The sequence below is a fragment of the Castanea sativa genome, chromosome 4, assembly GCF_040712315.1.
Source record: "Castanea sativa cultivar Marrone di Chiusa Pesio chromosome 4, ASM4071231v1".
Lineage (NCBI taxonomy): Eukaryota > Viridiplantae > Streptophyta > Magnoliopsida > Fagales > Fagaceae > Castanea > Castanea sativa.
Window position 1 is genome coordinate 49,635,550 of NC_134016.1, and position 25,655 is coordinate 49,661,204.

Below are 25,655 nucleotides of genomic sequence, written 5' to 3' on the forward strand. Positions count from 1 at the left end.
GTTTTAGTGCTCATGTAGTAAACAATACCTAGTTCTCTCAATATCACCTATAAAACTGATATTTTAAAACAGCATATTCACCTTTTAATATAAATATATATAAGAACAAGAAGAAAAAAAATGTAAACACTTGTGACCTTTATAGTGTTCTGGAATAAGTAACAATAAAGGAATCAAAACCTTCAAGTAGTGGAAAGCAGAACCCTAAAAAAAAAGGTACCCAATAAACACTGATAAATCTCTCAAACACCCATAGCTTTACCAAAAGGCATTTCATACAACATAGAAAAAAAGTAAGCATGTGAAGAATCCTATATGCCCAAACTGATTTCCTTTCCCACACTATATAATCCTTCCTTTGTGATGCTCCATGTTCAGCCTTTCACCAAGTAGAAGACTCACCTCTAAACCCACCTTAAAACCCCAGTTAATTTCTCTTGTAGACTTAGCTACTACTCCACAATGGTTCCTATCAAGACACAAAATATCAGAGCCATCAAGAAATACAAGGGCAACCAACTTCTAGACAATCTATTGCTCTATTCTTTGACAGCAATAACTTGTAGTTTATTTTGTTCTAGCCCTTTTTGGTTTCCCTCTCTATCTTCTTCCATGAAGGTCTTTCTCTTTGTGTCTCTCCCCAAAATCGGTTCGGTTTTCTCTAGCTACAAGTTTATGTTCATATTAGGCAATCTAATTGTTGGTGTCCTTATAGGAGAATCTAAAATCTTTGTTTCAGACCCTTCTTCAGCCTGTGATGAGTATATTAACATCAGTCGGAGCCTTCAGAGTCCTTCAACCATTGAAGTCAAGGCAGAGGGAACAACGACAGTGAAATATGTTGAAGAAAATGTGTTGAAGAGGATTGGTGAAAATGGAGAGGACATTAAAGAGATAGGATTGGCTGAAGAAAACGACGATTTGGATGGGAACAATGACTTTGCTTTTCCTGCTGAGGAGTTGAGCAAAAGGGCTGATGATTTCATCGCAAGGGTCAATAAGCAAAGGCAGCTTGAAGATAGTCTTCTCCTATTTAGTAGTGAATAAAGAATGAGATAGGAATAAAAAAACCTTTGTCCCAATGTGGGTGTTCCACCAACTGCTGTCACACACCACTTGTTTTTTTATGCCAAAGTTTGAAAGAAAAGAAAATTAGTTACGTCGACCCATACATGGCATATTGTATTTGGTGGAGTAAAAATGGAACAACTCTAAAGAGTGAAGGATTTTTGCTCGTGAAAGAGTTACTTGAATATTTAAGGCCAAAGAAGCTAAACATTGTACTGTAAGGGAGAATGACATACTTGCTATGTATTCTAGCTATAGTTTTAAGATGAACGTACCTTGTTATTTGTGATCACTAAGTCTATTATGCAAATAGACAAGATCTCTTGTCAATGACTTCCAGTTTGGAAGAGAATTAATTAACTTCTAGTTATGTACTTAAAAGTAAAGGAAAAAGGTTAATAAATGACCTAAGAGCTTTAGTTTAGAATATATATATATAATATTTAAATTATGAGAAAAGGAGAAGGAAATTAACTTTTTTGACGGTATTTTTATATTTTTTATAAAAATAATATTAAAACATTCTTAAAATAACCTATTAATAAATGACTTATGTATGCCCATTAATACCTCTTATTCTGTTCAATTTTCTTATTTATAAAAAAATCCTGATAGTTAGATTACTCCTGGTTAAAAATTGTTTAAAGTATAGTTCACATGATAGGTCCTGTAAAGAAAAGTCCCTTTTATAAATATATATATATATATATATATAAATATATATATATATATATATATATATATATATATATATATATTAACGGGAAAAAGTAACTTATATGCTGATTGGCTTATTTGGTAAAAATTGGTTGAAGTATGGTTAAAAAGAATGATATTTGTGGATTTCAGTTAGCTTAACTGGTAAAATCTTTGATGGTTGTATAAGAGATCTAATGTTCAATTCCCATCTACACCAAAAACTGATTGGGGTCTTAGTCTACTAATAAAGAGCTATTATCAAAAGCGGATTTCATAGATTGAAACTCTCTAAAAGAAAAGAATGATACTTTAAAAAATTATATATAAACAAAAATGTTACAAATTTAAAAGAAAAAAAGTTGCATCCAGAATATCAAATTCGCATTTAGGGCAAAATGAAAAGCTATCGACGCCTTTGCGTTCAATATCCCATTTCACTAATTTCTTTTTTAGTATATATTGTTTATTGTAATTTTTTCTCCCCCACCACCATGTAATGTACCATATTGTGAGTCTTAACATGAACACAAATTCCACTGATTTTAAAGCGGCAAAAAATTGACAACGAAGAGAAGAAAAAATTTCCAACTAAAAAAAATCAGAAACAAAAAGTGGAAAAGAAGACCGAGGACTATTTTATTATTTATTATTAGAATATATTAATAATTAAGAGTCTTACAACTTAATTGGTTAATATATATTTCTTGATATTTAAAATGAAAAAAAAAATTATATATCAACAAAAAATATATATATATATATATATCCTACTTGATATTTTTTTTTAAATTTCCTGAATTTTTTAATTTAGAAAAAGGTAATTTATTTTTCTGAATACTTGAATTCATTGTATTGTCCTACTTTGGCTATATTATAGTGTTGTACTAATCTATTATCGTTCATATTGTATATTAGATTGTAAACCTCTGTAAATTAAAGGCTCCATTAACTGAACTGTTTTTCCGAGTCATATATATATAAAAGAAAACACTGCAAAGGGTTCAAATTTCTTTTTTCTGATGAGTTTCAATTAGCTTCATTAGTAAACTTTCTTTAAACCAAATAAGAGATCTGATGTTTGATCTCTTATTTATACCAAAAATCAATTAATATATTAGTTTGATGATAAAAAATAATCCTAAAACGAACATCTTATGTTAAAACTATCAAAGAAAACCTATCCAAAAAAAAATATCAAAGAAAAAAAAATCTCCTTCCCATTTATTTAAGAAAAAAATACTACCTTCTAAGGAACCAAAATTATTGAGCAAATATATATATATATATTCAAAAAATGAAAAATAAAAAAGAAGTGGCAAAAGTCATGGTTATCTTTTCAACTACGTGTCGTAACCATGCCATGCAATGGTGTCACTATACCTTTTTACTCGATCTCCACCATCTTCTAGAGCTTTACTCTTAGCATATGCTATAAAAGTGCAAATGGTTTACACCTTCACATCAAATTAAGTACGTCTGTTTCTCTCTCTTTCTACTCTTTTAGTTTTAACAAAGCAAGAGCAATGGATCTTATTAACAAGTTCCTGAACATAGTAGCTCCTCCATTCACCTTCTTCTCCATCTGTATTCTCTTACCACCAACCTACTTTTACAAGCTCTTTCTCTCCACCTTAAGCTCTGTTTTCAGCGAAAGTTTGTCTGGAAAAGTCGTGCTCATAACGGGTGCTTCCTCAGGCATTGGCGATGTAATAATAAGCCAAGTGCATCTTGAAAATAGCTGTGGTAGAACATGGATTTTGCTTTCTTGTTTTTTTTTTTTTTTTTTTTCAAAAGTTTATTATAACGTTGTTGGGTTATTTTACTATGGGGTTTTTAAAATCTTATTAATCTATTTTGAAAGGAGTGAATTAAATTTCGTAGTATTATTAGTAATTTAAATAGATGTGAAAATTATATTAGTCAATTTTTAAAAGTTGGTGATGTGATAAACTCTAATTAATTATTTCAAAATGGATAAATATAATTTCAGGATAGAATTACCCTAATAATTAATACCCATAGTAATAAACTACAAATATTGATCAGAATTATACAATTGTGAGGCGACACGCGTGGATTTTAGGAAATTCAAAATGATAAAGTCTCTTATCCTATAATAAAATATAAGATGGAATCTTTTTTACACAAAAAATAAATAATTTTGTATCTTCGATGGAATAATAAATAGAAAATTAATTTCTTCGTATAATTAAAAATACTTATTGTAGAATTGATCGATTTGTCTACACTAAAAAGAAACTAACGGTAGCTTAACTTAATAATAAAGAGCAAATTAATTACTGTATTAAAATACTGATGTAATTAGCTTGAGGTTGATGATTAACTTAATGATAAAGAGCAAATTAGTATTTTGGGATAATGATAACGTAAAGTTGATGTTCTTTTCATTCAGATTTAGGAACACAAATTTAATGATTCAAGATTTGTTTCTTTTCATTCATTTTGCATACATTGAAATACTTTTTTTTTCTCAGCTATATAGAACGTTTAATTTATTTGATATATATAATATTGATTTTTTCCTTCATTAATTTTTTTAATAAAATTATTGGTTTATTTACACTACAGCATGTAGCTTATGAATATGCTAGGAGAGGGGCTTTACTAGCCCTTATTGCCCGGAGGGGCCGAATGGAAAACGCTCTCCAAGAAGTGGCTGATCAAGCTCGAGAATATGGCTCCCCTGATGTTCTTATAATTATTGCAGATGTATCCAAGGTTGAGGACTGTAAGCGAATTGTTGATGAAACCATGATCTCACTTTGGCAGATGTAAGCCCAAATGGTTAATTAAGCTTATCAACTTAATTGGTCAAAATGGGCAAATGCCCTTTTCGCGCAAAAAAAACAACATTATGCCCCATTTTTCAAACTAATTAGGGAAATATCATTCTTTTGAAACTCAATTTTCTCAAAATCAAGTTAAGCCCTATAGTGGCGTTTTAAGGAGCTTATAGGGGCATTTTGTAACTCGAGCTCCATGAACTCGAGTTATAGGTAAAAAAAAAAGAGAAAAACTTGCATAGAACTCGAGTTCATGGAGCTCGAGTTACAAAGCGCCGCTATAAGTCCTTAAAACGCCACTAAAGGCTTCTTAAAATGCCACTATAGGGCTCCAAATTTTTTTTTTTTTTGAAACTCGATTTTGAGAAAATCGAGTTTCAAAAGAGGGGTATTTTCCTAATTAGTTTGGGAAATGGGCATTTGCCCTTTTTTTTTTTGCGTGAAATAGGCATTTGCCCATTTTCGCCTAACTTAATTTGATTTATTTATTGCATGTGTTTTAAAATAGTATTTTAAGGTCGTAATTAGTGGAGTATAGAATAAAGCATAAACATTAACATAGAGGATTTTTATTTGTATTATAAGTTTGTTGCATGATGATTCTTTGATGCAGTGGATCATCTGGTGAATAATGCTGGGATTGCTTCGGCTTGCTTGTTTAAAGATGCAACTGATATCACCGACTTTAAAACTGTAATTGTAATTGACGATTATTATGCATAATTTACCAAAAAATTGTTAAAAGAAAAAAAAAATCAATTGTCCTGTCCAAGCATGTTATATGTCTAGTAATATTAAGATACAAAATTTTTCACAACTATAAGTATGATCGATTGATACAATACCAACTATAGGTATGATCGACTGATACAATACCATGACTTATTAGTGTCATTTGTCAGTTTCTTATGGTAGGGTTTTTACTTTTAAACCAAGTGACTCGTACAAGTAGACAACAAAGAGTTTGTAAAAAAACCAAAAGAAAAGAGGAATTAATTAATGTAAGACATCAAAGTCTAATCTAATACAGAGTTGAGATGTCTAATATTTTTTTCCTCGCAGGATATAAACTTTTGGGGCTCAATATATACCACCCGTTTTGCACTTCCACACCTCAGAGAAAGTAGAGGCAAGATAATAGTCCTTGCTTCATCTTCATGGTTGCCTACACCTAGGATGAGTTTCTACAAAGTAAGTGAAATGATGTATATGATGTAGAGGCAAGCAGTGTAGCAATAGTAAGCTTCTTCGAGACATTGCGAGTTGAGGTTGGACCTGAGATCAAAATCACAATTGTGGCACTTAGGTTCATAGAGTCTGAAATAACCCAAGGCAAGTTCTTATTTGATAGGCCAATAATGTATTGACCCATTTGGTAACTTAATCAATTAATTTAGCCAAGTGAAATTAATTAGATTCAATTACATGCAATAAGCATGGTAGTACAAACAAATCACCAACTAAGTTATATGCAGCGAAAAATAAATTTGACATGGTGATTTGTTTATAAATGGGGAAAACTTCCAAGGAAAAAATCTCATCGGGTGATTTTAAGGTCACCATTCCCTAGAATTTGCTATTATGACAACATGCTATTACAAGTAAAGGAATCCCAGTACCTTATACCAACCTACAGTTGAACCCTTACCCCAATACCCAATTGGACTTGTTCTGTAGTGACAATCTCTCCTTTCAATGCACCGCTCCCAATACGTGACTAACTAATCGATATGCAAATCTCAATGCGCGGCTTACACACCAACTTGAGAAGGATGTTGGCTACAAAGTTCTTCAGTTCATCAACACGATAAAGATCACGAAACTCCTTGGTTACAAAATCCTACGGCGTACAAATACAATAGCTTCTTCAAGAGAAATATGAACTAGGGCATATGTCTCCGGTTACAATATGCTTGAACAAAATCTTTGCATCAAGTTTTATCAGCTTAGACGGTCCTTAAAATGATCCTTATATATGTTTAAGATTGTGAGAAAAGAAAGCTTAAACATGTATACTTGAATATATGTGAAATTAGATTTGAAAAACTGATTTTCGTAAATCTCGATAAATAGGTTATCTATCAAGTAGCTGTCGAGCATTGAGGTAAAGATCTCTTTTAAACCTTGATAGATGCCGTCGAGCTTTAAAATTCAGCACTTCTTCTCGTGTTTTTTGGACAGATTTGCATGGCTTCAATACTTGGACTTGAACTTTTGTTCCTTGAAGTATTTAACACATCTTAGATTTACCTAATTACCAGTAAAGTGCATCTTGTCAAAGGATTAGACAATTTCTAAATGACATATGTTCATGACATTTGTTCCTAACATGATTCACATATGTCCTAACAATCTCCCCCTTTGGCAATCCATGACAAAACCACAACAAAAAAATGAATATATGAGAGAAGTCATAAATCACTCAACTCATACTCACTTGTTGAATACAATAAAATCTATCCTAACACAAACTCTTGAAAAATTTTGCATGAAGTGAGTTCATGGCAAAAAAGACTTTGACAACCTGTATTTCTAAAATACTTTAAACAAAACTTATCACGGCATCTTAGTGTGAAACATAAATAAAAGATTGCATACAATCAATAAGAAGCATGTGCATAAAGAGATAAAATAAACAACACATGAAGAGATAGGTGAAACTGAAATAACAACCTCAATATATATATATATATATATATATATATATATATATATATATATATATATATCAATAAGAGTACAAGGTTTTCTATCACAATGTAAGAGCAATGTATCTAAAAAGAAAGAAAAGAAAAGATACAAAAAATCTTCACTACATCCCTCATAAACAAAAACACTCTCCCTAACAAAAATATCTCATATACTAACTCTCCTCTTAAGTACACGACTACTCTCATTTCCAAAACTACTCTCTATTTTTGTCACGAATGATAGAGGGTAAGTCACTAAGAAACAGTCATCTCCTTGTCACCGGAAGAGCTAGAAGCCTCATTCTCATCAGCATCACCACCATCGGAGTCACCATCATCGTCCTCATCCTCAGAAGCCTCTGGAGAAGGAGAGGGAGACTTAACGAAGCCACCAAGGCGAGCTTGTCGTTGTGCAATACGATCGACACGGGTGTTCACTTGACAAAACTCATCTGGGAGTGTCAAGACGAGCATCCATGGGCTAAAGCTACACCATGACCGCCTTAAGGGTCACATTAGCCGCAGAAGAAGAAGGAATGGATGTGGATGAAGCTAAAGAAGCCGGAGGAGTCGCCGTCTCAGTCTGTGGTCGCTTTGAAACTGGGCCTTGCTTTGTCTAACAGTTACCGCATTAATGGCACATATGACAAAGAAGTGGTCTGACGCGGGATAAGAGACAAAGAAGTGGCGAAGGATCCTCATGATAGCAGAAGGAAAGGCAAGCTTATCACGGGCCGCCGTATCTTTATAAACATCTATATGGGAGAGTATGAAGTGAAAGGGAAAGTCAATGGTAAGCCTCTTAAGGAAGGACAACAAAAAGTGAGCACGAGGCTCAATAATAGAATTATAGTGAGACAGAGATGTAAAACAAATGTCATCACCATATTCAGGAACCTCGAACCTTTAGCAAAGGGAGGGCATGAGGTGTTTTGACATCCACCCCATGAAGAAGGTATCCATAGAATAGAGACATGAGTTTGTCTTTAGACACAATCTTCAAACAACGGCAGCCGAGGTAATTAGAATGCTCTACCCTCTGAATGTGTAGCACCTCAAATATAAGATCCGAGGTGACTACAATAGGCGTACCTCTAATAAGAGTAGAGAAATGAGGTATGGTGTAATCAAATTTGTGCATATGATGTAAAACTCCTGTATGATCACGAAGGGACAAGTGATCGGGATGTCACAAAGGGACTCCCAACCCCTATTGTAGATGACAGTGGGAAGGTCAGTATCGAAAAAGTTCGAAAGAATGACTTGGCATTCCGAATGAATGCTGCGTTAAGAAAAGTTCTCTGAAAAGTCCTTACGGGCTTTGTCATCACGGAATTCAACATGAGAAGGGGCAGAATCAGAAGAAGATGCCCCAAAACAAAAAGGTTTTCAAGACGAAGTAGACTTATGCTTAGGTGGCAGGAGCAAACTAACTGAGAGAGAGAGAGAGAGAGAGAGAGAGAGAGAGAGAAGCAGAAGAGTACCAACACAATCAATATCAATAAGATAGAGAAATAAAGGTACGTATGCATGAAAAATGCATGAACATGTGACATGCAACAACAAAAACATCATGAGCTCAGCCCAATCTAATCCTACCAGCACACATGATTTCAACATATAGAACACATATATATAATGCGTGAAAAAGTGTTAAAATGCAAATGTGATGCAATGCATGAGCATATATGATCATTTAAGCAAAATCCAACCCAAAATTTTGCAAAAACCTTATCAATTTTATAAAACCCCAAATTTTTTTCAAAAACCCCAAAAGTTAGGTCAAAAGAGATGAAATGCATGATAAATGTAAGAAGGAAGATCATACCAGAGGATGAAATCACTTTTGAGGCCGAAGATTGAGTGGGGAAGAAGTTTAGAGTGAGACAAAAGTGTTTGGGGAGGTGAAAGGTCAGAAACAATTGAGAGAGATCGAGAAAAATTGCGTTGAGGCTATATATAGAAAAGCACGAATCTCGATGGAACGAAGGGTATTGAGAGGTGTCGGGCTTTAATTCTTGATGGATGGAGTTGTCGAAGAACTATTGAGAGGTGTTCACAACAAAGTGACCTCGATGGATCAAGAAGCTATCAAGCAGCTATTGAGAAGACAGAAACTTTCTTGATGGATCGAGAAGCAGTCGAGAGACAAATTCTTAGAAACTTCGATGGATCGAAATTGAGATAATATTTGTCGAGAAAGGAAGATCAGGAGCTCGATAGATAACCTAACTGTCGAGAGGTATCAAGAAGCCGTTGAGATTGCCCAAAAAAAGTTTTTCAAAGAATAGAAAAATACAGACATGAATGCAATCAAGCATGCTACTCAACCAAAGATCCAATCAACATTTTAAGCTCTCAAAAACATTTCTCGATAAGAAAAATGACAAGCATTTAGATCCAAAACACACACACACACACACACACACACACAACAAATCTAACCAATTTTATATTTTAAAAACAAGTTAAGACAGTTTAGTGAGTATACATTAATACATATTTCCTTGTGATGGCCAAATCACATTGTACCTGCACATGTATCAAAAGTAGTAAAGAATATTGCATGTTGTGTGTGAAAAACATCGCAAGATTGCATAAGTGTCTACATGTTATGACGATTTGAGATATGAGCAAATCAATTTAACTCACACACGATCATAATTGCTTGATGGGGACTATTACTTTCAAGGTACATCCTATAACTTCCACATCTCCTAGCAATCATATATAAAGCATATTGATTCTTTTTGCTTTTAATTTTCTTTGCATATTTTTTTTAAGCAAACCATGCATGGGCATATATGAGAGAGAAAAGAAATACCCAATGATGTTAAGTTTTTGACATTGCACTTTTGCTATGCCGAAACATATAGATGTCATTTCATAATTGGTGGACAACAGTGGTAAGATAGTTATTTATGCCTTGCTCTTAAGATTTTCTAGTCATTCCCGTCAAAAAGTGTGATATGAGTGTTAAGTACAAAAAATTACTTAATCTTACTCATCACAAACATGAGCCACAAAGCTTACTTACTTAGTTGTGCATAGAGATGTTCATTTAAGCTACAAAAGATACAAAATTTAGAAAACTTTTGTTTTAGTGACCATCCAAAGTACACAAATACCAATGTACACAAAACACACACTGTTTTTTTTTTTTCTAATTTTTTTTTTTTTTTTTACTTTTATGAAAAAAAAAATATAGCAAAACTGAAAACAAACAAACAAACAAACAAAAACATGTTAAACCAAGCAAAGCATAAAACTAGATGCAAATGCATGAGAAATGAGGAGGAGAAGAGGAGATCAATTCATGGAGATAACACCAGTGTTTTGGTGAAGGAATTCAAACTGTTTGCTATCAAGAGATTTGGTGAACAAATGAACCTTCTGATCATCAGCGTGAATGACTCAAGACTAAGAGTACCATCTTCAACAAGCTCAAGAATGAAGTGATGTCGAATCTCTATGTGTTTAGTTCAAGAATGTTGAACAAGATTTTTAGAGATTTTGATGGCACTGGTATTGTCACAATAGATAGTAAGATGTTCTTCGTGAATACCATAATCAAAGAGGAGTTTTTACATCCATAGAAGTTGGGTGCAACAGCTACAGGCAGCAATGTATTTAGCCTCTGTAATAGATAATGAGATGGAATTTTGCTTTTTGCTCATCTAGGAGACAAGATTATTACCCACATAAAACAACCCCCCGAAGTATTCTTTCTATCATCAGCATTCCCAGCCTAGTCTGCATCAAAATACCCAGCTAAGAAATCATTTATGTCCTTGCTATACCACACATCAAAATCGGCAGTGGTTTTGACATACTTTATGGTTCTTTTCAAAGCAATTATATGGGACTCTTTAGGATTGACCTGATATCTAGCACACACTCCTGCACTATAACTAATGTTAGGTCTACTAGTAGGTAAGGTAAAGAAGACTACCTATCATGCTTCTATAGAGAGACATATCAACACTTTTCCCAACAAATCAACAATGAGTTTAACATTTGGGCTCATAGGGGTTCTAATAGAACTAGCAGATTCTAAACTAAACTTTTTCACAAGATTTTTAGCATATTTAGGTTGAGATCTGAATATACCTGACTCTTGCTGACGAATTTGCAACCCAAGGAAGTTATTCAACTCTCTAATCATGCTCATCTCAAACTCGACCTGCATGAGTTTGGAGAAACCATGAGCAAGTTCATCCTTTGCTGACCCAAAGATGATATCATCAACATAGACTTGAGCAACTATTAACTCGTCGTCTTCCCTTTTGATGAAGAGAGTTTGATCAGCTTTTCCTCTTGTGAAACCATGTGAGATCAAGTATTTTGTGAGCCAATCACACCAAGTTCTGGGGGCTTGCTTTAAATCATAGAGTGCCTTCTTGAGGTACAACACATGATCCAGAAAGTGTGGATCAATGAATCCTTTTGGTTGAGCTACATAGACATCTTCTTTAAGGAACCCATTCAAGAAAGTAGTCTTTATACCCATTTGATAAAGCTTGAACTTCAAATGACATGGCAAGGCTAGGGGAATTCTAATGGACTCCATGCGGGCTACAGGAGCAAATGTCTCATCATATTCCATTCCTTTCATTTGAGAGTATCCTTGAGCCACAAGATGAGCCTTGTTGCAGATCACATTACCCTCCTCATTAGTCTTATTGCAGAATATTCACTTTGTGCTAATGATGTGCTCACCTTTCAGTCTAGGTACTAGAGTCCAGACATCATTCCTTTGAAACTGAATCAGTTCATCATGCATAGCCTCAACCTAGCTTTCACTCTGAAGAGCTTCCTTAACCTTGGTGGGTTCAACCTGTGACAAATAACAAGAATATGACACAAAGTTAGTAACACATTTATCAACTGTACGCTTCGTTAGTGTAAGTTCATTCATGTTTCCAACAATAACTTTAGGAGGATGATTCAACTTAATCCTAGAGGAAGGTCCTTTCTCTTCATGATATTCAGAATCAGGGGAGTTAGGTATGTCTGTTAATCCTTCTACAACACTTGGAGTGCCGGGAGTACTTGGAGATATGGGTTATTGATCGACAATTTTTTGAACATCCTTAGGCTCGAGACGAAGAATTTCTTTGGGGATTTCCTCACTAATTTTCTCAGAACCAGACTCTGAAGCTTCATCAATAACAACATTGACAGTTTCCATCACCTTTTTGGTTCTCTTGTTGTATACCTGATAAGCCTTGCTTGTAGAGGAGTATCTCAAAAATATTCCATCATTGCTTTGGGAGTCAAATTTTCCCACATTAGCTCTATCCTTGATAATGAAACAAGTACTTCCAAAGATTCTGAAATAATTAACATTTCGCTTCCTTCCCTTCCAAAGCTCATAGGGAGTTTTCTTGGTAACGGGTTTGAAATACACCTTGTTAACCGTTTGACATGCAGTGTTGACGGCTTCTCCCCACAAGTTTCTAGCCACATCCTTGTTATGCAACATGACTCTAGCCATCTTCTGAATAACCATGTTCTTTCTTTCTACTACACCATTCTGCTGAGGAGGAATAGGAGCAGAAAATTCTTGAGATATACCTAATCTAATGCAAAAGGACTCCATGTACGAGTTCTCAAATTCTTTACCGTGATCACTTCGAATTCGATCAATCTTTAAGCTCTTCTCATTTTGCAATCTTGTGCACAAGGCTTCAATGTGCTCAGGAGCATCTGAATTGGATCTTAAAAGAATGACCCAAGTGTACCTAGTGAAGTCATCTACCACAACCATGATATATCTCTTTCCACCAAGAAACTCGGTTCTAGTTGGACCTATGAGATCCAGATGTAGTAGCTCCAATGGTCTAGATATAGTGGATGTCTGAGTACCCGAATGTTTAGCTTTCGTCTATTTCTTAAGTTGGCATGGTCCATACACAAAATTTTTCACTCTACTGAGCTTTGGCATCCCCACAACTGATTCATGCTTAGATACAATTGAAAGATGTTTGTAACTAGCATGTCCTATCCTTTGGTGCCATAGATCTTCATTTGGCGAACGAATGCTATTGTAGACAATATCAGCATTAGAGACCAAACCATAACAATTGTCTAAAGTGCGAACACCACTTATGAGTATCTTTCCAGATTCATTCAACACAAGGCATTTCCCTTTTGAGAACAGTACCAAAAAGTCTTGATCACATATCTGACTTATGCTCAACAAGTTCACTCTTAGACCTTCTACATAGAGCACATTTGCAATTTCTGGCAGTTTAAGTAGAGAGATGGTTCCCTTTCCTTTAATCTGTGATTTTCTCCCATCACCGAAAGTGACATTACAACCTTTCTTAGACTCTAAAACCTTAAAGAGAGATCGGTCTCTAGTCATGTGTCTTGAGCAGCCGCTATCAAGGTACCACAAACGTGTGTCCATAACCTTAAATGCAGGCTTCATCATGAAGCACACCTCATTCTTAGATGAAAAATCAGTGGGAATGGTGGTGTTTTCTCTCATCTGCCATTTATGAACAAAGCTTTTAACTTTCACTCTTCTCAAACGAACTTTTCTACACATTTTCATTCTGAGACAGTCTAGTTTCTTCTTTATCATGCTAACATCTTTTCCAATAATCATCATGATAGATTTCAAATAACTTTTAAACTTGCATTTTATAATACACTCAATCAAGTAGAGGATAGAAAAACAAGATGTATTTGAAATCAAAGATCTTTTCACGCCGGTTGCAACCATGACAACATGGGTCAATGGATCGCACAACAAAGATAACCCTAATCAGAGTGTGCCTGCTCTGATACCACTTGATTGGCCAAGAATGTATTAATCCCTTTGGTAACTTAATCAATTAAGTTACCACTCTTCAAAGCAAAACCCCACCGAGTGATTTTAAGGTTACCACTCTCGAGAATCCACTATTATCACAATAAGCGGTTACAAGTAAAGGAATCCTAGTACCTTATACCAACCTACAGTTGAACCTTCACCCTAATACCCAATTGGACTTGTTTTGTAGTGACAATCTCTCATTTCAATGCACAACTCCTAGTACACGACTAACCAATCGATGCACGGATCCTAGTATGCGGTTTACACCCTAACTTAAGAAGGATGTTGGCTGCAAAGTTTTTTAGTTCATTAACACGATGAAGATCACAAAGTTCCTTGGTTACAAAATCCTACGGCATACAAACGTAGTAGCTTCTTCAAGAGAAAGATGAACTAGGGCATATGTCTCTGGTCACAATATGCTTGAACAAAACTTTTGCATCACATCAGCTGAAACGACCCTTAAAATAATCCTTATATATGTTTAGGGCTGTGAGAAAAGAAAGTCTAAACAAGTATACTCGAATATGTGTGAAATCAGATCTGAAAAACTAATTTTCGTAAATCTCGATAGATAGGTTATCTATCGAGCAGTTGTTGAGCATCGAGCTGAAGATTCCTTTTAAACCTCGATAGATGCTATCTGTCGAGCTTTAAAATTCAACACTTCTTCACTTGTTTCTTGGATAGATTCGCATGGCTTAATACTTGTAATTAAATTCTTGTTCCTTGAAGTATTTAACACATCCTAGATCTACCCAATTATAAGTAAAGTGCGTTTTGTCAAAGGATTAGCCAATTCTAAATGACATATGTTCCTAACATGATTCACATATGTCCTAACAATATTGAAGGAAGGCAAAAGGGAAGTTGATCGAGACTTGAGAGATGTAAGTTATTGGCTTATTAGTTATTCCCTTCTCACCATGTCACATAATTAGCATACCCTTCTTAGGTGACATGACAAATTAAATTATATCTATGTAGTTTTTTTTTTTTTTTAATTATAAATATTACACTTCTTGATAACTATGGACTAGTATTTTCTAAATCTCAGTTTAAGGACACAATTCAAATTCCCAAACTATGACTGGAGGGAGATGGGCTTGAAAGGCCTTTCTTTACAATAAATTTGTAGAGGATGGGTTTGTAATCTAGATTCCAAGGATGGTTTAGAAAATTAGGGAAAGGACGGGCTTTGGGCCCAATGGGACAAATTAAAGAGTTGTTTGCAAAAGTAAGACTGAGAATTCCTCCTCGGACGAAATCCGAGGATAGTTTATAATAGTATCTCCTTGAATTTGGATACAAATATTGATTATCATCTACTATTGGCTCTTTTTCTTCCTGAAAAAGCCTCTCCCTTCTTCGTAGGACTTCTCCTTCATTTATACTTCTTTTTTCTCCCCTTCATCATCCTCCACCTCCTGGTTGTAATGCTCATTTCGGATACTTGTCCCATCAATACTTCCCTAAAGCCCGTTGGGGTCAGGGACCAAGTTTCCAAACTTCATGCTCACGCCCCATCCTTCCATTTATACAGTTAGCGTATCAATTACAGAGCTTTTAATGTATGGGCGGTGGTAGCAGCTTTACTTTAGATATTCCACCGCTCTTTCTATTGTCCTCCACGTGTACTGTGTATTCCTATAGTTGTAGGATTCTTTATAACATAACCCCAGGACACTAAACTTCTCTTCCTATGTCCTCGGCTTAACAATCCGAGGACATATCTACTCCTCGGACGTATTTGGACATTTAGATACTCCAAGATCATTTTGATGTCTTCGGACTTGGGTTTCTAGCCCAAAAGACTTCGTTGGGCCATCCTTCATAAATTACTGGGCCCAATACCCCTACACTCAGCATTATACTTTTTTATTGTTCTTAACCCATCCTTTTGCCCAAATTTTATGTTAATCGAAAGTTATTTACAATTCGAACAATAAACTTATATGTTATGTATATTGTTTTAAAATATATAATTTTTTTTAACATTTTATGGAGGAAAGAGAAATTAAAACCTGGTCATCTTTATATTTTCTTACATTAAGAGTATAAAAGGCAATGTAATTAATCCAATATTGTACGTGTCAAAATACATCATTCAAAATAAAGTAATATTGACAAATATTACACTAGGAGTATATTGAACCTAACCCAAATCTTGGTGTAGGTTTCTAGATGTGCTCAATGCTTTATCTATACCATGTCTTCTAATTAATTGGCAATGCTTTATGAGTAGGTACAAGTAAGTATGATACCTGTTAGGACAGTATGAGGGCGTGCAAAGGTGTTAGGACATATGTGATTCATGTTAGGAACATATGTCAATATTTTATGTAATTAACTAATCCTTTGATAAAACACACTTTACTTGTAATTGGGTAGATCTAGGATGTGTTTAATGTTTTAAGAAACAAGGTTTCAAGTTCAAGTGTTAAAGCCTTGCAAGTCCGTCCAAGAATCAAGTGAAGAAGTGTTATTCATTAAACCTCGACAACTAGTATCTATCGAGGTTTAAAAAGAGCTGTTTCAGCCCAAGGCTCGACAGCTGCTCGATAGATAGGGTATCTGTCGAGATTTATGAAGTTCAGTTTTTCAAAGCTGATTTTCATCCAATCCGTGAATGTATGTTTGGGCTTTCTTTTCTCATAACCCTAAACATATATAAGGATTATTTTAAGAGCTGTTACAGGTGGCACAATTGCACAAGGGCACAAGTCCACAAGTGTGAAGAAAAGTGTGACCGGAAACCTAGTTTGCCCTAGTTCTTATTTCTCTTGAAGAAATTGCTGTGTTTGTACATCGTAGGGTTTCGTAATCAAGCAACTCCATGACCTTCATCGTGTGATGAACAGAAGAACTTTGCAGTCAACATCCTTCTCAAGTTGGTGATCAAGTCGCGTATTGGGATCCATGCATCTTTTGGTCAGTCACATACTGGGAGCCGTGCAATATAAGGAGAAATTGTCACAACAGAAAAAGTCCAATTGGGCATTGGGGTAAGGGTTCAACTGTAGGTTGGTATAAGGTACTAGGATTCTTTTACTTGTAATTACTTGTTGTGATAATAGTGAATTCTTGGGAGTAGTGACCTTAAAATCACCTAGTGGGGGTTTTTGCCATGTAGGTTTTACCCATTCGTAAACAAATCACCGTGTCATTTAATTTCCACTGCATATTTAGTTATTTGGTGATTTGTTTATGTTATCACGTATTTTGCATGTTAATTTGATTAATTAATTAAACTTGGCTAATTAATCAATTAATCCATCACAAAAGGTCAATACGTTTTTGGCCTATCAAAAGGCAATAGTAAATAGTGCTTGCAAGGGAGAGAGGTACTTGACAGAGCCAGCTTGGTTCAGGGTCACCTATTTTTGGAAGGTGTTTTTTCCTAAGGTGATCGAATGGTGTTATCGATTGATGTATATCAATAAACTAGGGACTTCACACAAGGAAGTACCTAGCAAGAATATATTGGATCTCTTGGGTGCCAAAAATATTATTTATCCATCTACAATCGACAACCCTGAGATCAAGATTGACTAAAATGAAGGTTGTTTTATGTTCTAAGAGGTTGAATCTAGTGAAATCAATCTCTTTATTTGTGTGTATTTTATCATCTGCTTGCTTATAGGTTGTGTAACTTGTGTGTAGTACCCCACTTGTTTTGTTTTTATTGCCCCTTAAGATTAACAGAGAAAGGGAAAGAACAAAGAGTGTTTGTAAGAACTCTAAATTACATGTATATTATCGATGCCTATTTCTCATACATATACAAACGATCTCTATAAATATGTAAAAGAAATTGGTTTGCGAAGGGTTATTGATTATGCTTGACTTAAAGATAACTAATAATCCTGGATTCAACGCATAAAAAAGAGTTAGGTACAAACAAGATAATATGAATAGTGGGTTCTAGTTAGCTCAACTGGTAAAGTATCTAATGGTTAAATAAGAGATCTAAGTTTCAATCCCCGTTTATACCAAAAACTGGTTGATGTCTTGGTCTCATAATAAAGAGTTATTATTAGTAGCGGACAGAATAGATTGAAACTCACTCAAAAAAAGATAATATGAATCTACACATAAAAATGATTGGTGTCTTGGTCTAATAATAAAAAGTTATCATCAAGAACGGACGTCATAGGTTGAAACTCACTCAAAAAAAGATAATATGAATAGGTGCATACATGGCACGTTACCATTATGCAAAGTTTTCATTTTTGGTTTGGTGGGTTGAGTTGTCATGTAATTAACTCAATTAAAAGAAATTTATGGTATAGCACTTAAATAACTATATTTAAGTTTTGTCTTTTTCTTAAACACTCATAACCATAAGTCTCACACGCACACCTCAGCCTACACGTACACACACACACTTACCAGCCTACACGTACACACACACACTTACCAGCCCTTGCCTCTCTTCCCAGCCGGTCACTGCCTCCGAATATCCTACCAGTGGTCATGGGCGGAGCTACATACATTGCCTTCTCAAATTTGTTGAAAATTTCTCTATATTATATATAAATATTTAACATTTTAATAATTTAGCCTACAAAATAGGAGCTGGCCCCCACTAATATATGAGTTAGTCTAATGGTACTCTTAAGAAAAGAAATGTCCAATTAGTTTAGTAATTAGAGAGAAGGTATTTTTTTTTCTCAATTTTTTTTATTGTAAAATTTGTTGTATCCATGAGTTGGGGCCAAGGCCCCATCCCCCAAAAATTTGAAAATTTCTATATATATATATATAGACACACACACACACACACACATATACATATATATAATATTTTAATAACATTATTCTATAAAATAGGAGATGGCTCCCAATAATATATATGAGTTAGTCCAGTAATGCTCTTAAAAAGCGAATTTTCTATTTAGTCTAGTAGTTATAGAGAAGGTATTTTGTTTCTATCAAATTCATTTTTTATATTATAAAATGTGTTGTTGAATCTATTAAAGTTTTGAATTATTCACGCCTTTGAAGACTTCATTAGTTTAATTGAATTTTTTTATTCAATTTAGTTGATAATTTTGTAATTTATATTGAAAATGAAGATTCTTATTTCCCTATTAAATTTGGTATTAAAAAAATAATTTTTATTCTACGAAAGATTGTCAATTCGTCATCAAACATAATTTTTGCCTAAGTTTAGGAGTTTATCTGCACCAATGAATTAGTTGTAGTATTTAGTACCGCAACTCGAACTCAACCTTCGAAATAAAAATTTTATGGCTCCGCCCTTGCAAGTGGTGATCAAATTTGAAAAGAAAAGAGATTGCCCTTAGGTCAAGCAAGATTGGCAAGATTGGAAGTGTTTCAACTGCCCCTATTGTAATTTCAATATTGATCATTGGGTTTTGTACTTTTGTGTAATGGAAGGATAACAAAAAAGCAATAATGGATTTTGATTCACAGCAAACTATAATATTGATAGGATAATAGGAAACTACTCTGATCATTGGTAATGACTTAATGATGGGGCCACTGATCGCTTCATTCTATCCGAAATTCCAACCATTTTTCTTATAGGAGTTTGATTTATGCGGTGGGATTTAGATTTTTGTGCTTGCAATTTGCGAATCAACGATACTGAACCCTTCACAACATGCGATTGCCTTACTATGGAGTCGGACAGTGCTCCAAATTAACTATAAGACAAACAGGGGACATCAGTGATTCAAAGATTCAAACGTATACGTTTGAATCTTTGAATCACTGATGTCCCCTGTTTGTCTTATAGTTAATTTGGCGCACTGTATGTATCGCCAAAAAAAAAAAAAAACCTCATACTATAGACTTATAGACTATCATCATATATTCAATTGCTCTCTCTCTCTCTCTCTCTCTCTCTCTCTGTTATGGATTTGCTTCAAAAGTTATTGGACATTGTACTTCTTCCCTTAACTTTAACTGCCATCCTTTTCTTATTACCACCATTTCTTTTTCTCAAGTATCTGTTTTCCTTAAAAAGAAATATACGCAGTGAGAACGTGGCTAACAAAGTTGTACTCATCACTGGAGCATCTTCAGGAATTGGCGAGGTTTGTAATAAATTATCAATCTCACACCTCTTAATCTTTGTAGATATTGACTGCCTTTTATATTATGTACTGATATTATATAATTCGGGTTCTTAGAAATGCTCATTTCTAAATGTTTTAAGGTCCGTTTGGTTTGCTCATAACCCATATCTCAAAACTCATAAATCATAACTCTATTTCCACTATAACTCGAATATCTCTAAAATTTGTGTTTGGTTTCAAATCTAAGTTATAACTCAAACCCACAAACACACACACACACACAAAAAAAAAAAAAAAAACCCAAATCCAAAGCTAGGAATGCTTAGATCGAAGACCAAAATCATGAAAATGAGGAGTGAGTTTCTGTTTCTGGGTATAAATTTATGCATGGATGAACATGGTGAGTGGGTCTGAAGAAGAAAGAAAGAAAGAAAAAGAAGAAAAGAAAGAAAGACAAAACCAAGAAGAAGAGGAGGAAAACCCCCCCCCTCCCCCCCCGGTTGGTGGTGGAGTGGGTCTGATGAAGAAGAAGAAAAAAATGTTGTTAGTGGTGGAGTGGGTATGAAGAAGAAATAAAGAAGAAGTAGAGACAAAAAAGTTGTTGGTGGTGGAGTGAGTATGAAGAAGAAAGAGAAGCAGAGAAAAGCAAAAAAAGGAAAAAAAAAAGAAAAGGAGAAGCCGGTGGAGTTGAAAACACAAAAGCTATGGACTCCACAAAGTTCAAAATTTTACAAAAGTGCCACTAAGTTATGTAACTCAGTTTTTGAAAACATCATATTCTTGTTTTGTGTTTCCATCACTCTAATTGTGAGTTTTGAGTGATGGAAATATAATGTGAAAATCAAACCAAACAAAAAAAAATTTGTAGGTCCCTTGTGTTTTGATAACTCAGTTATAAGTTTTAGATCATATCACTCAAAACTTCTCTAAACCAAACAGGCCTTTAGATTTGACATTTTATTTATATTCATAAGAGAATTGTGGATATTAGCACATTTAAAAATAAGTAGTTATAATCATAATGGATACCACAATAACAAACAATAGTTAATTTACTATATTATTATGTGAATTTGTAGCATATTGCTTATGAGTATGCTAGGAGAGGTGCTATTTTAGCCCTTGTTGCAAGAAGAGAGAATCGTCTTCAAATAGTCGCAAATAAAGCACAAGAACTAGGGTCTCCAGAGGTTATTGTGATACGTGCAGATGTTTCCAAGGATGAAGAATGTAAGCATTTTATTGATGAGACGATGAACCACTTTGGGCGCTGTAAGTGTATCGTGTATTTTTGCTTTGGATTAATTTGTTGCAGACAAATTGTTTTACATAGTTTTATTCATACCCTAAAATTAAGCAACTAAAATCATGACTTGAAGCAGGGCCGGCTCAACAAATTTGGGGGCCCTAGGCGAAAGCTTTATATGGGACCTTTAATTATATTTAATTATAAATTCATATTTTTTTCAATTAAAATTTATTTTTCTTGCTTTTTGAGAGGCAAAATTACTAATTAAATTTTTGCATTCAATTTCCGCTAACATTTTCTTTTCAATTGATAATATAGCTAATTTAATTCATCTTTCTTATGACATAGTTGATCTTAAATAGAAATTTATTAATTTTAATTTTGAAAAACTTCTTTTTGTGGAAGCAATTGTAATAGATATAGTTAGTAATATTTTGTAAACATATTACATAATATTACTAACTAGTAGACATTTGTAATTAAAAAATATTTATGAATAAATGAAACACAATTTATAATAAAAAAAGTTACAATTTAACTAGAATAATATAAATTTATTGTTTAAAACAATAGAACCTGGTTTATTAAAAGCACAATTGCAGCTTTACTTAATATGACCACTTTACACTTTAAACCTACACAAAAAAATTAATATTAATATTAATACAAAGTAAATTATTCTAATTTTATAATTTTGTTATTAATACTTCTTCTTCTTCTTTTGGTGTAGCAGTAAACCTTTCTTTTTTTAGCAAAATGTGTAGAACTCAACTTGATCCACTAAGACTAAGACCAGGCCGCTATCCCTCCATGGCTCCATCCCACTAAATTTGATTTCTTAAAAAAAAATAAAAAAAAGTGTAGTACTAGGATGATAGGATCACTAGATGATCAATACTTTAAAAAAATGTGTAGAACTAGATCACTTTCACTGGATTTGATTTCTTTAAAAAAAAAAAAAAGGTGTAAGGCTAGAGAAGTCTAGAATCATATCAATACTTTAACTCTTTAAGTGGGTCCATTCGGACCATTAGATAGCCTTCTAGTTCTAGAGAAATCTAAAGAGTCAAACTTTAAAAGAACAAACAAAAAAGAGTAAAGAGAACCGTCTTCAAAAAAAACCCAGCAGCAAATTCTTTTTCAAAAAAAAAAACCCAGTAGCAAACCATGAAGAAGATGAAAGAGGCAAAGGAAGAGAACAAAAACAAACCTGAAATGAAGATCTGTGAACACACCAAGTCTATTGCTAACACCAATTGATGAGTAACAGAGTAACCCAACTAAAAAGAGTGGCTTTTTAAGAATCAAGATGGAGAGAGTGAGTGTTTTTTTTTTCTTCTTTCTAATTTCTGTTCTGCCTTTTCTTATTTGTATCTTCTTCTTTTTTTATGTTTTTTGTAATCTTTTCTTTTGCATTTTGTTACTTGTATATTGAGAAAATCAAAGAAAAGCAGTGTCTCTCTTTCTCTCCCTCCCTACATTTCAAGTAATAAACATGGGTTTTCTTAATGAAATGTGGTATAAAGGTTTGATCAGAGGATATTTGGATGCAATGATGTGAATAGCCTTCATGTCATTTCAGCTGATAAACGTTGCTTCTTCTTTTTTCTTTTTCTTTTTTTTTTTTCCATATGAGAAAGCAATATTATATAATATAGTATCACTATTGGGGGCCCTCTTACAAGTGGGGCCTTAGGCGGTGGCCTAAATGGCCCATAGGTTGAGCTGGCCCTGACTTGAAGTCACAATTTTCAACTACTAGTTTGTTTTACGATGCTTTTCTGGAACAATAAATATTTTGGGAAGTATAAGTTATGAAAAAAATGATACTACCATTCGTGGAAATATTTTGGAATGTACAAATTCAATTTGACTGGTTTATGCAATAGTGGATCATTTGGTGAACAACGCTGGAGTATCAAGAGTGGACCTTTTTGAAGATTCAACAGACATTGCTTCCATTATGGTAATAACTACCAACATGTCTTGTCCAACTTTCTGTAACCACATTGAATTACAGTGAAGAAAAAAAATGGCATAGTTCATCGTTCTTCAATGCTTTTTTTTTTTTTTTTCATTCACGTCTATAATAATAATCCCAATTTTTTTGTTAAGTTTTGAGTTTCATACTTGCATTAACAGACTCCAGTTTTATGCAATTTAGGACATAAATTTCTGGGGTTCAGTGTATAGCACCCATTATGCAGTTCCACACCTAAGAAAAAGCAAAGGAAAGATTGTTGTAATTTCTTCGTCTGCAGCATGGCTCTGTACTCCGAGATTAAGCTTCTACAGTGTAAGAACTACGTACAAAACCTCCTTCGCATGCCTTATTTTATTTTATTTTTTTGAGAAGACCTTGGCATGCCTTACTAGTTGCTCACTTCGAGATTTTCTTTTACTTATGAATCAATGATGTCTTCAGGCAAGCAAGGCAGCCCAAATATGCTTTTTTGAGTCGCTGAGAGCTGAGTTTGGTCCAGATATTGGAATTACCATTGTAACTCCTGGAGTAACTGAGTCAGAAATGACGCAAGGCCAATTTTTACCAAAGGTATATTGAGAATTAAAAGAAACGAAACTTGAAAATTAATCCTTTACCGATCCTGTTTAAGACTTTAAGTTGCATTTAAATTATTCAGATCTTCTACATTTTATAAAATCCAAACCATCTATTTTCACCCAATTCTGGCAAGACACCATTTCGTCAGCAACATGTCTTGTCCAATCAGCAGAGAACATTGAATTTAAATCTTGTGCAGTAGATCACGGTTAAATGTAACTTCAACAATATAAAAAATGTTATATTCAATTTACAAAACTTCAATTTTTGTAAGGTTTAAAAGAGGTTATGATAAGCAATTTTACCCGCTTATCATAAGGGTCTTATGTCAAAACTTTACAAAACTTTACATAGTCTTGTATATTGACCGAGAATCTTACCTTGTAATAATCCTACATATAATTGAAAATGCTAAAAATTACAAATTTTCTCTAAAATACTGATAAACGAATATGATGATGAAGATGATCGATACCATTTAAATAATATTATAGTAAATATCTTAATAACTTTTTTTTATAAGACTTATGTAATAAAATTTATAATATTTCTAACATAGCTTCTTCTTTTTTCTCTTTTCTTTTTCCTTTTTTTGGTTGCATAAAGAGGGAAGAACTTATATGTAATTTCTACTCATAACTTAGCCATTATGTAACTTCTAGTCTCTCAAAACAAAAATGATTATTTGCTTTAGATTGAAATGCCTTGGATGCCAGTTGAGTCAACAGAGACGTGTGCCAAAGCAATTGTGGACAGCACTTGCAAAGGAGACATGTACTTGACTAAGCCATCTTGGATGAGGGTGGGATTTTGGATGAGGGTCTTATGTCCCGAAGTTTTTGAGTGGTGTATGCACTCAATATTAGTCAATCGCCCATGCACTCATCAAAACAAGGACCGCTAGCTGAAACATTAGTGTTTTAAGCCAATAAATTCTAAGCAGAATTAATGGAGAGCTCCCTATGGTTTAGACCGAATCTAGAAGGCTTTATTATTATTTGTGCAAATAAAAACTATATTGTACTATATAAAGAGATTTATGATTATGTTCTGACCAGAATTTCTTTTTCTTTTTCTTTTTCTTTTTCTTTTTTTGGGTATAAATTTTCAGCTCAAAATTAAAATATCATTTTGATATATTAAATAAATACCTGCGCATGAAGTACATAACGTTGTTGGAAGTCATCACACCAAATTAGATGAGTTGTTGGTTGTTGACAGTTATACTATACCAACCATATCATTTCACCCTAAATGCCTCAAACTTAATTGTTCTATTTGGATTTTGGAATAAAGTATATAAACAACTTTTTATTCATATACTTGATTGTGTGATTATACTTGATTAAATGTGTTGCACATGCTCAATCATATGTTGATCAAACACAAAAAGATTTTTGAGTATTTTAGTTGTTTTTGGAAAGTATTTTGTTTTGAAAAAGTTCAGAAAATCCAAAAATTTGTGCAACTCTGTTTTTAGCAAGTTACTCTTGCAAGTCAACCCCATCGCGAGACCCAGTCACGAAAAAGACTTAGAAAATTTTTCAAAAATTCTGGGTTTTTGGGATTTTCGCTACTCATATTAGCAACTTGTTCACAATTGGAGCTCCAGTCGCAACTTTGGTGATGTATAAGATTTGTAAGGATTCCTTACTATTTGGTGATGAGACACCACTAGAATCCTTACAAATCTCATACATCACCAAAGT

The 25,655-nt window shown here is 33.9% G+C and overlaps 2 protein-coding genes and 1 pseudogene across 2 annotated transcripts; all 3 read left to right on the forward strand.

Moving 5' to 3' along the window:
- The first annotated feature begins 462 nt into the window (after window positions 1-462).
- On the forward strand, window positions 463-1,047 carry LOC142633072 (uncharacterized). The gene has a single exon (XM_075807347.1). The coding sequence runs from the start codon at window positions 463-465 to the stop codon at window positions 1,045-1,047; it is 585 nt and encodes a 194-aa protein (XP_075663462.1).
- A 2,235-nt stretch (window positions 1,048-3,282) lies between these two features.
- LOC142633142 (11-beta-hydroxysteroid dehydrogenase A-like) lies at window positions 3,283-17,642 on the forward strand (annotated as a pseudogene).
- Window positions 17,643-19,862: 2,220 nt separating this feature from the next.
- On the forward strand, window positions 19,863-25,018 carry LOC142631582 (11-beta-hydroxysteroid dehydrogenase A-like). The gene is made up of 6 exons (XM_075805780.1): window positions 19,863-20,152; window positions 21,214-21,406; window positions 23,273-23,349; window positions 23,548-23,679; window positions 23,809-23,937; window positions 24,641-25,018. Exons 1-6 carry the CDS (start codon window positions 19,970-19,972, stop codon window positions 24,848-24,850), a joined length of 924 nt encoding a protein of 307 aa, XP_075661895.1. The 5' UTR covers window positions 19,863-19,969; the 3' UTR covers window positions 24,851-25,018.
- Window positions 25,019-25,655: the final 637 nt, after the last annotated feature.

Excerpts from the sequence above, each read along its gene's own strand:
- LOC142633072 (XM_075807347.1), top strand. The coding sequence starts at position 463 with ATGGTTCCTATCAAGACACAAAATATCAGAGCCATCAAGAAATACAAG.
- LOC142631582 (XM_075805780.1), top strand. The coding sequence starts at position 19,970 with ATGGATTTGCTTCAAAAGTTATTGGACATTGTACTTCTTCCCTTAACT. Across the intron at positions 23,350-23,547 it reads CAGACATTGCTTCCATTATG|GACATAAATTTCTGGGGTTC; the intron begins GTAATAACTACC and ends TATGCAATTTAG. Across the intron at positions 23,680-23,808 it reads CGAGATTAAGCTTCTACAGT|GCAAGCAAGGCAGCCCAAAT; the intron begins GTAAGAACTACG and ends TGATGTCTTCAG.